This window comes from Phocoena sinus, chromosome 5 (assembly GCF_008692025.1).
Source record: "Phocoena sinus isolate mPhoSin1 chromosome 5, mPhoSin1.pri, whole genome shotgun sequence".
In the NCBI taxonomy this organism is placed as follows: Eukaryota; Metazoa; Chordata; class Mammalia; order Artiodactyla; family Phocoenidae; genus Phocoena; species Phocoena sinus.
In genome coordinates this window covers 73,289,423-73,305,304 of record NC_045767.1, presented here as the reverse complement: position 1 = coordinate 73,305,304, position 15,882 = coordinate 73,289,423, and the positions used below count along the sequence as shown (strand labels likewise).

At 44.8% G+C, this 15,882-nt stretch overlaps 1 protein-coding gene across 1 annotated transcript in view; it reads right to left on the bottom strand.

The window, feature by feature from the left end:
* SPATA18 (spermatogenesis associated 18) overlaps window positions 1-15,228 on the bottom strand; it is a 30,046-nt gene extending 14,818 nt beyond the window's left edge. Inside the window, exons 1-5 of the mRNA XM_032631979.1 lie at window positions 15,142-15,228; window positions 7,588-7,693; window positions 7,353-7,468; window positions 5,821-5,933; window positions 780-875 (exon numbers count right to left, since the gene is read on the bottom strand). Coding sequence (XP_032487870.1) covers window positions 780-875; window positions 5,821-5,933; window positions 7,353-7,468; window positions 7,588-7,693; window positions 15,142-15,228 — 518 coding nt within the window. The remainder of the gene's footprint in view (window positions 1-779; window positions 876-5,820; window positions 5,934-7,352; window positions 7,469-7,587; window positions 7,694-15,141) is intronic.
* Between the last annotated feature and the right edge of the window lie 654 nt (window positions 15,229-15,882).

Genomic DNA, 15,882 nt, shown 5'->3' with positions numbered 1-15,882 from the left:
CTAAAATTTATGGATGTTCCTGAAGAAATCAGAACAATTGGAACATGTATGAAGGCAATAGAAAGATATGTATGTACGTATGTGTGTGTGTGTATATATATATATATATATATATATATATATATATATATATTTTTTTTTTTTTTTTTTTTTTTACTGCAACTCCCATTTGCTCTTTTTTGGGGAAAAAAAAATCAAAGTTAAGATTGAAAAAAGCATACCCTTAAAGGATCAGTGTTTATTTTCCCCTTCTAGAAATTTATCTTTAGAGGATAATCTGAAATTTAAACTAAGATTGGCCACAAAAAATTATTTCCAATGTTGAAAATTGGCATCAAAGTAAATATTCCATGTTAGGGAAATACCCAAATGAGGAAATATGATGTACCTATTTAAGACTAAGCTCTGCTTTATTTTTTCTTAGTAATAGAGAAAAATAATGTTGAATGAAAAAATGGGGTCCACAATTGTATACTTACATTTTGTTGTCTTAACTTTATTTTTAATGTACTAATTGGAAGAAATAGCAAATTGTGACAGTAACTGGCACTGGAATTATGAGGGCTAAGGTTCCTTTCTAACATGTTGTACTTTGAAGATTTTCTATAGTGGATAAGTACTGTTTTGTAGTAAGAAAAATATATAAAACATTAATAAAAACATTGCTGCCTTTCCTCTTTATGGAGATTCTTTTGTATTGTAATGGAGCACCCAAAAAAGCTAAATTCAAAGGGTAATCAGCAGCCTGCAATAATCCTGTCATTTTTTTTTTTTCTTACTGCTTTCTTAGCTGATTTATTTCCCCCTCTGCAGTCAGAAGGGATATGGCCGATCTGTTCTTGGTTTCTTTAAGAGTCTTTTCAGTTTCAGCCATACTGTAAGAGAAATCAGTAACTAAAGACAGATTTTACAAAATTGGCAGACTTTCTAAATCAAGGCAGAGGTTCTCTTGGGAACTTTTGCAGTATGATATAAATTCAATATAAACAACATCGAATTATAAGACATCTGCATTCAATTAGATGATATTACAAATATTATGGCACACTAGTATGCAAAAACATGCTAGCATCTTTCCTCGATGTCAAACACAAAGAAATTACAGAGCTACTACCTCTAAAAGACTAGGTAATAATTACTGGTATTAGAATGTAAAAGACAAACTTGTTCAGTTTCTCCTTCTCACCCTCCTAATTCATCTGCTCTAATGACACTGAATCCCCAGGTTGCCTCTCTATAAAATCTCCATTTTTCTGTAATATACTAATACCTACTCTTATTACTTTGCACTGTAGAGTTGCATTTGACTTAATTTTCCCAGATTTACTAAATATAGAAAAATTATTTGCCCACCTATAAAAAAGTCCTCCACAATTACACTCGACTACCAAGTACTTCGTGTCTTCCTGCCTCTGACTTCCACCACTAATTGAGCACAGTTTTCCTGAGTTTTCAACTAGCTTAGTCCTTGTTGGTTTCAAGGACTCTCCTCGTTGTAGACAAATCATAATAAATCGTACTATTTCTTTAGGAAATGAGAATGTGATGGGTGCCATTGGATGAAGACCAATGGTTCTCAATGAGGTTGTCCTAGTACAGTGAGAGATTGTGGATTGGCAAAGGTTTTTGGACTTCTCTGACCTTGCATCCCTGGAACACCAAGTATCTTTCATCACAGTAGTTCTGAAGCTAAGAGATTGCAACTGCTATCCAAACTCACACCAGTCTTCCTCCCTACACTTGGATGGAAGAATGGAAGGTCAAACACTGGCCTCCCCTATACAGTGAGGCAGACTGAGAAATAATGGGACAGCAGGATCCCTATCAATTCCGCAGAGATCCGATAAGGCAATGCAGGAGGTGGTGTGCGTTTCCCCAAATTCCATCTCATCCCCTTCTCTTCTAACAAACGCCCACTCGTCCAATGAGTGCCTCTCCAAAGGCCACACCTGACTCCCAAGAAAAGTTTGTCTTCCCTTCTCCTGAGCTCCTCTGACACTTGTTCACATCTGTAATCTCATTACAAACACACTGTGAACTACTTGAAGGCAAAGATTTTATTTTATTCATCTCTTTATCTCCAGCTCCTAAAACAGTACCTGTCATATAGATTTTTTTAAAAAACGGAAAAACTGAATGAATGAATGAAATGTCTGAAGTCTAAAATAAAACCAGAGGAGCAATAACTTCATGATAGGGATGCTGGCTATTGTAAGGAAATTGCTGTGATTTAATTTCAATGTGAATACGTTGTAGATTTTTTAAAGTATATATGGGAAAATGAACATTTTTATCAAGAGGAAACAGTGGAAAATTAAAAGAAGAAAATAGACCAAGAAAGAAACAAGAGTGTGAACAGTAATCAGGTTTTTTTCTCTCGAGACATGGCATACATGTGTGAGTACATATATATACAAGCAAATATATATGCGAACTTGGCCCCCTTGGATGATATACAGAGAGAAGAAAGGAGATACCTTCATGTGACAAGCATTGTTTTAAGCAGGCTAACATATTTATTTTTTGTTATGGATTTATTCATTCATTGAGCAACTTATAGAGAATTTACGACGCTAGATGCTGGAGATACAAGTGTCAGAATAGCGATACAGCACAGTAACCCTTTGGAGCTTCCAGTCTACTGGATCATAAATATTCACACAAATTTTTCAAAGTTCCAACTTGCAATAAGTGCTATTCTTAGATGATTGTGAAAGAGAATTAGAGGAGAGGGAGAGGAAAGACCATTCAATGTACAGTGGTCGCAGACTCTGAGAAAGTCACATTTAAGCTGAGACCTAAAGGACAAGAAAAAGCCAGCCATGCCAAGAGCCAGCAGAAGACTTCCATTTCTCTGAAAAAGCACAGGCAAAGGCCTCGAGGTGAGGAAGTAGACAGAAGACTAGGTGAGGGGAACTTGGCACGAGATGAGGGTGGAGCAAGAGGTAGGGTCAGATCACGCAGGGCTGGGAGAGCCCTGGGAAGGAATTTAGAATTTTTTTCTAAGTACTAAAAGAAGCAACTAACAGCTTTTAAGCCAGGGGGTGACTTGCTACAATAAAAGTATATCTATATTTGCTGTGTGGAAAATGAGTTGTAGTACAGCAAGAGTGGACCCAGGGAAGCCAGTTGGAAGGCAACTGGCTGAGGGAAAAGGTAACAGCGACTTGAATGAGGGCAGTGGTAGTAGAATAGAAAGGAGCATGTGTGGGAGACGTTGAGGAGGTAGATTCCACTGGATGTTCTAATAGATTGGATATAGGAAATGAGGACAGGTGAGATTTCTAACCAGAGTCCCAACATAAAATCCAGCAGTCTTCCCTTGTCTAGGGCTCGTCAAACCTGAGCAGACCTGTCCCCATTCAGCACTCTATTGGAATTTGCACCTTTGCAACTGAGTCACAGCTAAACTGGTCTCCACGGGGTTAGACATGGGAACCTCCTGGGGTGGGCCCCTCATTCCACATTAGGTAGCATCCTGGATTTAGAGACAGGTAGGCAGAGTAGAGTGGAGGAGAGAGCTGGCTACCATAGAATGTGGGGAACAGCCTCCATCATTTCTGATGCCTTAAAAAATGGAACATGAACCACACGTGGGTTAAAAAACAAAAACAGGGAAAAGCAAAAGGGAAAAGCACCTTCCTGTGTGCAACTTTCAAAGGGCGAAGGGCAGTGTGTATACAGATAGGGAGAGTATACATACAAATGATAAAGCAGGGACTTCCCTGACGGCGCAGTGGTTAAGAATCCGCCTGCCAATGCAGGGGAAACAGGTTCGAGCCCTGGTCCAGGAAGATCGCACATGCCGCGGAGCAACTAAGCCCCTGTGCCACAACTACTGAGCCCGTGCGCCACAACTACTGAAGCCCACATGCCTAGACCCCGTGCTCCTCAACAAGAGAAGCCACCACAATGAAAAGCACGCACACCGCAACGAAGAGTAGCCCCCGCTTGCTGCAACTAGAGAAAGCCTGCATGCAGCAACGAAGACCCAACGCAGCCAAAAATAAATAAATTTAATTAATTAAAATATGATAAAGCAAACAGGACAAGGGGCATATGAAAGGGTATATGGGTGTTCTTAGTACTATTCTTGCAAATTTTCTGTATTTGAAATTATTTCCAAATAAAAAGCTTTTTTAAAACAAGCGTGCAGTCATTGTTTTTGGTCCATGATGCCCCTGATGGGTAACTACACAGCCATAGTGACAAGAGAGGCAGGTAGGAATTCCTGGCTCCTACGGATTCTGACCGAAGACAAGAATCAGCAAAGTCGTGAAGCTTTGCCTCACAACCAGAGGCAAATGGAGGCAGCAGCAGGGGCCAGCGAATGCCTGAGGAAACTTAACCAGATGAGCCACAACTCAGCGCCCATCAGCACAAGACTCCAGTGCCCAGGTAGAACCAAGGCAGCAAGAACCCAGAGGGCAGTACAAGACAAAAAACCCCTCTCCTCCATCACCAGGAGAGCACGGAAACAGCCCTTCACCCCTAGACGCCTGTCTAAGGAAGGAGGAGGACAATGAGACCCCTTGAAAGGGCAAACACAGTCCCAAACAGAGCTTGGAATTAACTGAATATTTACACAAAACGAACTACGATAAACCAGAAAAGACGTGGCAGATTTAAGGTTCCTTCTTACCCCTCTCCAAGTCAGTTGACGTTAGTTGAAATAAGTCATACGAATTCAGAGGAATTAGGCATTTTGCACAGTTCATTTGTAAATTTTGACTGCTGCAGCTGTAAAACTACACACTGACAGTGGTTCCAGTTGGAAAAATGAATGGGAGTGTGTAGAGGTAACCCTGCTACCGTGTGTGTGTGTGTGAGAAAGGAAAAATGTCTGGAGTAAAATATGCCAAAATGTTAACAGGCATGAACTAACGGTCGATTTTCATCTTTATACTTTTATTTGTTATATGCATTTTGACAAAGGAAATGTGTATTACTTTTATAATCGGACAAAATTAAATCAATCAATATAGATGTTTTCCTTAGAAGGAAATCTAATCAGAGAACAAGGCAGAATGCCATACCCTATTCCATCACAAGCCTTAACTAGTGACAAAAGAATCCCTTGCCATCCTCTACATGTCAGCCATGGAGCAATGCTTTGGTAGGAGAAACACCTTACTGATGGATTTTTATTAGATATGTTAAAAGCAGCTGCATCACATTTGTCTATCTCCCTCAAGTACAACCCAAAGTTTGCAATTTTCTTTGCAGTGATTCCTTGAACTTGCTACCCTGGCTTTGCACACAGCATACATCTGAGATCTGTTACTGCCAGACATTGCTTAACTTTTTAAAAATACATTTTTATATCTAAAAGTTATTCCAAAATCTTGAATGATTCTCAGTTAGGCATGTATAACCCCTAACTGACAGATAGATGCAGGCTGCTTCATCTTACTTTTTCTCTCTTTCTCTTAATTTTTCTCTTTACCTGATCTTTCACTCTTTAACCCTTCCTCTTCTGCCTCTTTTCTTATTTTCCTCCCCAAAGTTAGATTTTCATGCAACAATCTTTCTCTTTCATACATATGGACTGATAGTGGGCCTATGGAAAAGGAGGAGCCCCAGGAATGAAGCCAAGGGGACCAGGGTCTTAGGGATCATAATGTAATATAGGAATCCTGTCCCCAAATTCAAAGACACTGCCTCCCAACTCATACACACACACACACACACACACACACACACATCATATGACTTATTTGCAAATGTCTACATTTTACATGAGCCAGTATTCTCCTTTCAAACTTAAAAATTAAGAACAAGCAATTCTTTTTGGAAGAAAATAACTTGCATTCCTCTTACTCGTCTTGAACCTGGTTGAGTTGATTACGAGTTGCATTCAAATCAGCATCTAATTGTTGTATGTCCCGATCCCGAGCACCAAACTCTTTACATCCGTCCTTATCAAACGTGTCCTGGAATGGTACACAAATCAAAACAGAGTCTGAATACTTGAAACTGCATGGGCAGATTGCAAAAACACTACGCTGGAAAAAAGAAGTCAAGTACAAAACGGCACGTAATGTATAGTTCCATCTTCATGAATTTCCCATGCAGGCCAAATTAATGGAGAGTGATAAAAATCAGAAGAGTGGTTGCCCTGAGGGTGGAAGGAGGGGACTGGGAAGTGGCATAAGGGAATGCTCCGAAGTGATGGAAATGTTCTATATCTCGTTAGTGGTGTGACTTACAAGAATATATCCACTTGTCAAAATTCACCAACCTATGGTTTTCACTACAGGTAAATGATACCTCAGATTTTTAAAAAAGACAGTGAAATATCATCCTACACCTTTATACCCAAAATAACATCCACAGGGGGTAAAAATCTAAGACGCATATGAAAATCCCCACATAAAAAAATTTGTTTAATAACAGCTGATGTCTCCAGAGCCCTTACTACATGTAAGTTGTTTCGCAGGTTTATCACGTTTAACTCTCACAGTGACCCTGTTAGGTCAGCAAAAGCACTGTTTCCATATAACAGATGAGGAAACTGAGACCTAACAGGTTGGACAACCTACCCAGGACCATAGAAGATAGACTAGGATTCTGTCCAGTGATCTCTAAGCAGGAATCCTTTGGCCACTACCTCATAAGGCCCTCTTGCTTAGAACGGCCTGCTCTAAATGGTTCAGTTTTTGAAAGGAATTTATGTAAATCCATATAAACATTTAAAATCAAGGTTACAAATGTTTTGCCTATCCAGACATAGCGATACCAGCACCTTAAGCAAAGTATGCCTTCTGTTTCCAGTCTGGTCCTCAACTGTTAAAACACTGCCACAGTCGCATGGAAACCACCAATATCAATCACAAATGATGACACTTATGATCAATCTACCAGAATTGAGTTTTCTTCTTATCTTGGAAGTTTCTAATTAGTTTTATTTTACTCTTTCAGAATACTGAGCTTTCCCCCATCTAATGATCTCTTTCTCTTCTGACTCTGCCCGGTGGTACCCTGTCTGGGTGGCTAACTTGTTGTTTAAAAGTTACTATTTAGTGCCTAGTATGGGCCCAGCAATGTCCCAGATGCAGATCATCACCAGGACCTTTTCACAGCTGAGGAAGCAGGGGCTCATTGAGTTGCCTGAAGCCATACCACCAGTAAGTAGGCAAGGCTGAGATTTTAATGCCGATCTGTCTTAGGAGGAAGTTTAATCCATTATGCCACGTATTACTGTATATAGAAACTCACCTTTTCGACCCATGTCTCAATTCACTAACTAGAGTTGAGCCCCTCACTAGGTAAAAACCATGTCTTACATATGTTTGAGTCCCCAGAGCCTGATCAGGTGCTGAACACCTAGGAGGATCCTTTAGCATCCCTACCTGTAGAGAGGGGACCTTGCTGTCGACAGGTTTTCCTAGGGAAGCGGCAGTAAAGGAGGCCTCCAGCCAAGGCAAAAGGCGTGATTTGATTGTTTCCACACCATCATAATGTCCTCCTAGGAGAATCCACAAATCAGGTCAGTGAGAGAAATCCAACCACAGCAACCCAGTCAGAGAGCACAGAGAAGGGACAAAGAAAAGAAAGCAAAGACGGGGATGCATGGGCCATTCTCACCTTCTTGGGCTGCTGTAGTGAAGATCCCAAAGAGTTGTCCCTGCACTTTGGCGACTTGTTCAATGAGTTCGAGGCAACGATTTAGATTTTGATCACATGAGTTCGTCTGCAAAGCCAGAACAGTAGACATCAGTGCAATTTCCTTATTCTGGGACCCACTGCAGGTGATCAAGCACTTCACTTTACACAGGGCCAGCTGGCTCAGGTGTGCTCCCAGGGCAGAGACTGCTGTGTGCTCACAAAATGCACTTCCCTCTCCTCCTGGGCACCCACTAGACTGCTTTCCCCAGCTTCCCTAGTGGTCGGTGCAGCTGTGCAAACTGGTCCCTGTTAGGGATGGAAAGTAATGTGATTGTCCTGAATGATTGTCTTCTTCCTCTCTCCCCACGTCTACTAGCCAAATGCAGAGGACCCCAAGGGCATAAGAGATGGTGGAGCCACAGGATTTAGAAGGTTGCTAACTGAACACTTGAATTGAACTGTCATATCACTGAGAAAGTTTTTTGGTGGGCATTAGCCACTGAAACTTGGGGATTCTTTTTATAGCAATAACCCTGACTCCCTACTCAATGGAACCCTGCAAAAACTTCTTTTAAAAGTAAGTAATCCTGGGCTTCCCTGGTGGCGCAGTGGTTGAGAATCCACCTGCCGATGCGGGGGACACGGGTTCGTGCCCCGTTCCAGGAAGATCCCACATGCTGCAGAGCGGCTGGGCCCGTGAGCCATGGCCGCTGAGCCTGCGCGTCCGGAGCCTGTGCTCCGCAACGGGAGAGGCCACGACAGTGAGAGACCCGCGTACCAAAAAAAAAAGTAAATAGTCCTTTTGTAACACAATATAAATCACTGCCTCCTAACTTACCCACTTTACTGGTTCTTACCCTCTACCTAAGTTCAATACGTGCATAAAGGGCACTACTTGCTAACAATAAGAAGGTATTGCTGGTTTGAGGATACAATGGAGAATAAGACCAAAAAGATGGCCCAGGCCATACGGTGAGCCAGACAAGTGGGAGAGAGGAAAGTAGACAGTTACCCTGCAGTGGAATGAAGTCTTACTATAGGGATGAGCACAAGGTCTATTCAAGAGCCCATTGTCTTAGAAAGTCAGGGAAGGCTTCCAAGACAAAGTGAAATCGAGGTGAGAAGAAATTAGGCAGACTTGGGGAAAGTCTGTCCCCAGAAAGAAGAAGCTAAGAGGTAGACCTCTCAGCTCTTTTTCTGCTTTTCTCACCTCCTTGGTGACCTTTCACCAATTCCTCGTTAGCCAAACCTCTAACTGATTCTAACTCCAAAGGAATGAACGCAACTACAAGCAACCAATTGTGTGGGTGTAAAAATGCATAGATTTATGTGAGACCTCAAGCCATAATAAGGCACTAGCAGCGGGTACCTTCTGGGTACCATGAATCCCGAGGCAGGAAGTGGGAGCTAGAAACTGGAATGAAGAGGAAAGGTTCAGATGACCTCTAGGTAAAAGTTTACAAGTAAAATGCAGATCTGTGTCAACAAGGGAAATGGTTCAGACAGGCAGTAAGCTCTTGTGGACAGAGGATATGCCTGGCCTGTCCACTGTTGCATTCCTAGCCCTGCATTCTATTGTCTCTCTGTATTCAAACTCAATATGTATTGGGTTGATGAATGAAAATGAGGCGATTCACTCACTGTGGCTTTATTACATCCCCCACAAATGCCAGGCACTGTTAATGCTTTACATACGTAAACTCAGTTAACCCCACTACAGTACTCTAGGAGATTAGGAGGGCCTTTGTCATCATCCCCATTTTCAGATGAGAAAACTGAGACCCAGAGAGGTTAAATAACATGGCCAAGGTTACTTTAGTAAAATGCCGGAACTGAGACCTGGTTTCAGAGCCCATGCTCTTAACTACTAAACTATAGTGACTTTTGGGTCATGATTCGTGCCGGGAGGAAGAGGAGAAGGACTGGATGATGTGACAAAGTGTGAATGAGGAGGGCGCTCAGGGAGGCCTCTCTGAGGATGAGACACTGGAGCTAAGTTCCGGATGCAGAACACCAGGGAAAGAGCAGGCCAGGCTGTGGGAACAGCAAGGGCAAAGGCCCAACGGCAGGAAGGAGCCCGGCAAAATTGAACCAGAAGTAGGTACATGTGGCAGAGGACAGGTGGTCAGAGAGGTTGACAGGACAGATCCTGGAGGGCCCAGGAGGCCTGGTAAGCAGTCCAGTTGGAATGGACTTGTTGTAACTGGGAGGAAGCTGCTGGTTTACCTTCCATGCCTGGTTAACGGTACCTGGGGACTAGCTCTGTTGTAGCATTGATTTCTGTTGTAGCCATTTCTTCTTCTGTCTCATCTTTCTATCCCCTTCTCCTTACAAGACTAAGTATTTTTGTTTGGGTTTGGTTTGGGTTGGGGTTCTTTTGTTTGTTTATTGTTTGGCCTCGCTGCACGGTTTGGGGGATCTTAGTTCCCCGACCAGGGATGGAACCTGGGCCCCCTGTAGTGGAAGTGTGGAATCCTAACCGCTGGACCGCCAGGGAATTCCCTGGTTTGGTTTTGACTGAGTTTTTTTTTAAAGACTTTGTCTTTCTCATGTTTGTATCAATCATCACTAGTATCCATAGCAAATCGAAGGGCTCAAAATATTTGATGAATGAGTGAGCAAGTGAGTGACTTAGCATAATATTGACATGATCAGAACATATGGAACCCACAGTCTGAACAGCTCTCTCCATTCCTTCCTCATTGAACCAGCAGCTCCTTGCCCTTGCTGTTTTTTTCCTGCACTTACCACAGTGAACTTCAATTCCCCACTTACAGCCATTTGCCCTCTGGCTAGATCATGCCATGTGCTAAGTGGACAGAGAAGGGGCTTGGGAGTCAAGCAGACCTGAGTACCTCAGCTCTGCTACCTGCCACGGTCCTGTGTGATCCTACACAGGTTATTTAACCTCTCTGATCCCATTTCCTATCCAGGAAAATGGGATAAAGCCTTGCAGAGTGTTAAGAGAGGAAGAGTGGAAGATTTGCTTTGATTTTACAAGAATTACTCTGGCAGAAACAGACCAGATAATTTGGATTAGAGAGCGAGTCCTGTGAGATGGTAGTAGCTGTCTGGCTGAGAGATGCTGAGGGCTGTGGCAATGACAAGGGTCCCCTAAGAGTCCTTCCCAGCCCCCAAATTACATCTGTATCAGGCAAGGTCCCACTGATTCTAGCATTACCTGAGGAGGAAGTCAGGATGTTTGGAAACAGGTAAGAGGTATGAGAGGGAAGATACTGTTTTCAGAGAGTTTAAAGGGTTTGAAGGAGCTTCAGATAGAGAAGTCCAGTGAGAGTATGTAACCATTACTGAGCACCTACCCTTTGCCAGCCAGGCACTGTGCTAAGAGCTTTAAATACATGTTTAAACGTTTCACTTAATCCTCAAAACAACCCTACAAATTGGACACCATCCATCATCTCGAATTTACTAATGAGGAAGACAAAGCTCTTAAGTACTTTGGAAGACATGGTGGTTCAGCTGGAACCTAAACCCATCCTTGCAGCTTCTGGAACTGGAGCCGAGCTCTCTAACACGAAGCTTTACCAAAAGCTGTTGGAAAGTCATCTGGATCTCAGAAAAGAGGTGAGAGTTAGAGGTGCGGCTTTGGAAGCCTTCAGCAGAGGAAGAATGGAAGCCACGTGCACAGAGGAGGGCCCATCGAGAGGGGAGAGTGGGAAGGGGGCTGAGGGCGGGGCAGAGGGCAATTTGACTGTTTCAGAAGTGGGCTGAGGAAGAGGGACCAGTGAATGAAAAACAAAGCAAGAGCAGTAAGAAATAAGAGGACAGCCAGAAAGAAGGATGAAGAACGAGGAAGCCAAAGAAGATGGCTTATTCTCTGCTTCACTCATGCATTTACGTTCTCAACAAATCTTTATGGAGGAGGCTACGGTGTGCTGGGTGCTAGGGACCCAAGATAGTCTCGTGCCCCCAAGGAATTTATAGTCTCACATAAACATGTAAATGAATGCAAAATCGAGTACTGCCTGCTATAATAAAGGTAGGTCCAGAAATCAGAGGTGAGGCTCAAAAGAGGAAGTGGTAAGAAGCCAGGAAGATTCAGGAAAGCCTTCACCCGAGGAGCCTTGTGGGCTCCCACTCTTAAAAATTCTAATTGCTGTAGTGTGGGATCTGGGCATTAGAAAGCTTAAAAAGCTTTCTAGATGATTTGTAGGTGTAACCAAGACCACAACGTTAATGGGAAGTGATATTGATTTAGTAAGTCTCATCCAGCTCCCCCTAAAAAAATTAATGAAAAAGAAAACAGAGTATATCACAATTACTAAAGAGAAGAATTATTTATGAACCTTTACTTCAGTTATATAAGGGTGTATGTGTGCTATGTCGTGATGTAAAATGCATTCATTTCTATGGGTAAGTTTTAAAAACACTGTCCCAGGGCATAGGGCTTTGCCTGCGTTGAGAATCACTGGTATGGGGAATGAGGAGCCCCCGCAAAATGATCCCCTGTACAGCTTTATAAAACTTGGATTGGAGGGCTTCCCTGGTGGCGCAGTGGTTGAGAGTCCGCTTGCCGATGCAGGGGACACGGGTTCGTGCCCTGGTCTGGGAAGATCCCACATGCCGCGGAGCGGCTGGGTCCGTGAGCCATGGCCGCTGAGCCTGCGCGTCCGGAGCCTGTGCTCCGCAATGGGAGAGGCCACAACAGTGAGAGGCCCCAACAGTGAGAGGCCCACGAACCGCAAAAAAAAAAAAAAAAAAAAAAATTCAGTTCCTCAGTTTGCACTTGCCAGATTTCAAGTGCCCAATGGCCACCATACTGGACAGTGCAGATATAGGTATAGATATAGATATAGTTATAGATACAGAACACGTCTGTCATCATAGAAAGTTCTGTTGGACAGCTTTGCTCTAAGACTGCCAGTATTGCTGGAGTGGTTGAGCAAGGGAGAGGGTAAGAGATGACATCACAGAATTTAAAGGACCACAGTTGTATAGGAGCTTGATGGCCATTGTAGGAACTCTTTTTCTGAGACAGGAAGTTTGGAGAGTTTCGCCAGAGGAGTAACTTGATCTGACTTGACATTTAGAAGAATCACTTTGGGTTATTTTTTTAATGATTCAAACAAAAGATGACCAAAGGTGGACAAGGGTGGCAGCAGCAGGGGTGGTGGAAAGTGATCAGGTTCTGCACAAATTTACAACTGGTACCCACAGATTCTGCTGGTGAGAAGAAAGTGGAGTATGTCATGATAAAGACTATTAAGTTAGGAAAGAAGTTGGTGTTTGGGGCATGGGAGAGGCTAGGGTCAGTCTTAGGCTGATTTGACTTTGAGATGACAATAGCACAACTGAAAATGTCCAATGTACAGTTGGAGAAGAGAGAGCTCAGATGAGGATAGGACCTGAATATAGATATGAGATGATCAGCATAGGAGTAAGAGATGAAGCAGGAATGGAGGTAGAAGAGAAGATTTCTAAAGTCTGGCCCTTGAAGCACAGTTACAAGAGGGGAGTGGGTGAGGCAAGGAGACAAATTATTAGAGCCTTAGAAGAATAGGGGTGTCGAGAGTCAAATGTGACAGAGACGCCAAAGAGTTGAGGAGAAATGATGTTGCCCAGGGAATGGCCACAAAACTTGGAAAGCCATTGATCTCTTAGAGTGCAGTCTCTACTATTCATGTGTGTGTGTCTGTGTGTGTGTGTGTGTGTGTGTGTGTGTGTGTGTGTTTTAGGGGGTGGGGTGGGACAGGTGAAGAATCTAGATTAAAATGGTTTCAGTGAGGGCTTCCCTGGTGGCGCAGTGGTTGAGCGTCCGCCTGCCGATGCAGGGGACACGGGTTCGTGTCCCGGTCCGGGAAGATCCCACATGCCGCGGAGCGGCTGGGTCCGTGAGCCACGGCCGCTGAACCTGCGCGTCTTGGAGCCTGTGCTCCGCAACGGGAGAGGCCACAACAGTGAGAGGCCCGCGTCCCGCCAAAAAAAAAAAAAAAAAAATGGTTTCAGTGAGAACAGAGGAATGCGATGCACCAGTGTCAGTGAGAAGGGAAAGTGCAGTAAACTTCGGCGTTTCTCAGTACTTACAGGTATTTTCAAAGCAATCATTTAATTTGGTCCAGCCACTACTAGTATCATTTGTGTTAAATGTTGTCTGGTGACAAACTGAATACACTTTTTAATATTCCGAGTTAATTTAGACCACAAGCAAGAAAATCATTTTTTCTTGTAAGAGGGAGTTTTAAGAAGGGTGAATACATGTATAGGACTTGTTATTCTCAACCTTCTGAGACTAGGTAACAAGTAGCCACTTTTAAAGGTAGGTGCTAAGGGGAATCCAAGGCTTTGTGCTAGAGGTGAATTTTAGTTTTCCTGCAATCTCGGTGGAGAAGGAATAATCAGTGCTGGTTCTTTAAATGTGCGCCAAGGGGGTAAACCCTAGGAAGGAAGGCTAAGGAGAAAGCTGTAGCTATGCTTTGAACTCCCCTCGTCCCAGGAGCCCTGGTTAGAGGGTGGATAGGAAAGCCCAGGGACTCATGATAGCTACCAGTTGCATTTTTCCTGGTAGAATTTCAGAAACAAGCTGATCTAGACTCAAAACTTTAAGATCTTAGAAAGCAACTTTACCTATCATCTAATTCCAGTCTCCCATTTAGCAGGGGAGGTACTGAGACCCAGAGGTTAAATAAGTTGCCCCAGATGGTTCAGCTAGTTCTATGCAGAGCCAGACCTAGAAGCTAGGGGGACTGATTCCGTGTCCCCAGCTCTCTCTGCCTCCCTGTTCTACTTGCTGTGTGAAAATAGGACTCCCCTTTTTAAGACAGACCAACCGAAGCAAAATTCAGCTCTGGAGTTCTACTCTCTTGGTGGTGGAGATTAACTGGAGCTGGAGTGGGGGTGGGGACTGAGGAGATTTGAAGAACCCTTCTGGGTTTGATGAGAGAATATGGGCTTACACATGCCTTGGCAACAGGCCTTCTGAAATCTGCCCTGGTGTTGAAACTGTGCCTTACTTGCCATGCTGACCAGAACACAAGTGAAACCCGCAACATTAACAACTTCCCGTTTCACTGATTTCTGGGTACTAACTCCTGGGTGTATTTTTATAAAATTCCATTCTGATACAACCACAAGTTATCCCCAGGGTGGGAGACTTGAGGAAAGGCAAGAGGAGGGATGTAGTAAAAATAATAATAATAATAATTCGAGTCGGGGGTATGAGGGTAGACTGCTGGCGGAGGGGATAGGTGGGAGACTGGCAGGCTTGACCAGACCCCGGCGGTTCGCAGGGCTTTCGCGTTGCTAGGGCCGCCAGCGTCCTTGGCTACCGCTGGGTAAAATGCGTGCGTGCTCTCTTCCCAGACTCCGAGTCCCGCGCTCCGCAGGGAGAAAGGGGAACCCGCACTTTCCTTCCTTCCCGGCGATGCGGGTCCGACCCTGGGCCCCAGTTAGGCATCACAACCGCGGGACTTGGCAAAGCGGCCACCGGAGACCAGTCCTAAGAAGCCCACGCCGAGGGTCGTGCGAGGAACTAGAGGGAGGGGCGAGCCCCGGGGGTCTCCCACCCTGACTCACGTTGTACTGCCTCAGCCAGGACTCTAGCTGGTCCTGCATCGATCTTAAAGATTCGTTGAAGACCAGTTTCCTCAGGTTATCTGCCATTGCTCGCTTTTCCGCTCGGCCCCGCTCTGGGAGATGGGCTCGTGGACCGCGGGGCGATGTGGTGGGAAAAGTGTTATCTTCTTGAGGGACTCAGAGCGCGGCTGGTGTTTCCATCCTCCCTCTCCGGTCGGACTGGGCAGGGTTCGGGAAGCCGGGGGGAGGTGCCCTGGGCCACAGCCGCCGCACCTCATCCGCCGCCCCGCGCGGTCTCCAGGCTCGCCTGCGGCTGCCCGGAGCCCCGGCCAGAACACCCGGGTGATTGTGAAACAAACCTTGACGTGAGCGCGCGGCTGTTAGGTACGCGCGCCGCCCAGCCCCAGCCGCGCCCTTCGCCCGCCTGCAGCCCAGGCGCTCTCCCTCCGACCCCGGGGGTCCCGGGCACCCCGCGCGATGCCCCAGTTCCTCCCGCTGCTGATGGTGCTGCTGGTGGTCGAAAGCGAGGGTGCCCAAAGCCAGTGAGACTCCGGATTGGGCCGGGGGCTGGAAGATGCTAAGACTACGGACGGCGACTGCCCTACCTTCTGATGGACTGAGACGCGCCCGCAGTGTAGGATGGGAGGCAGCTGGAGGCCTCTTGTCTAGAAAAGCAAAGGTCGTTTCTCCCTAGACGTCTTTGGTTAGGCTCTGAAGAAAGCACCTGTTTGGGTCCTTCCT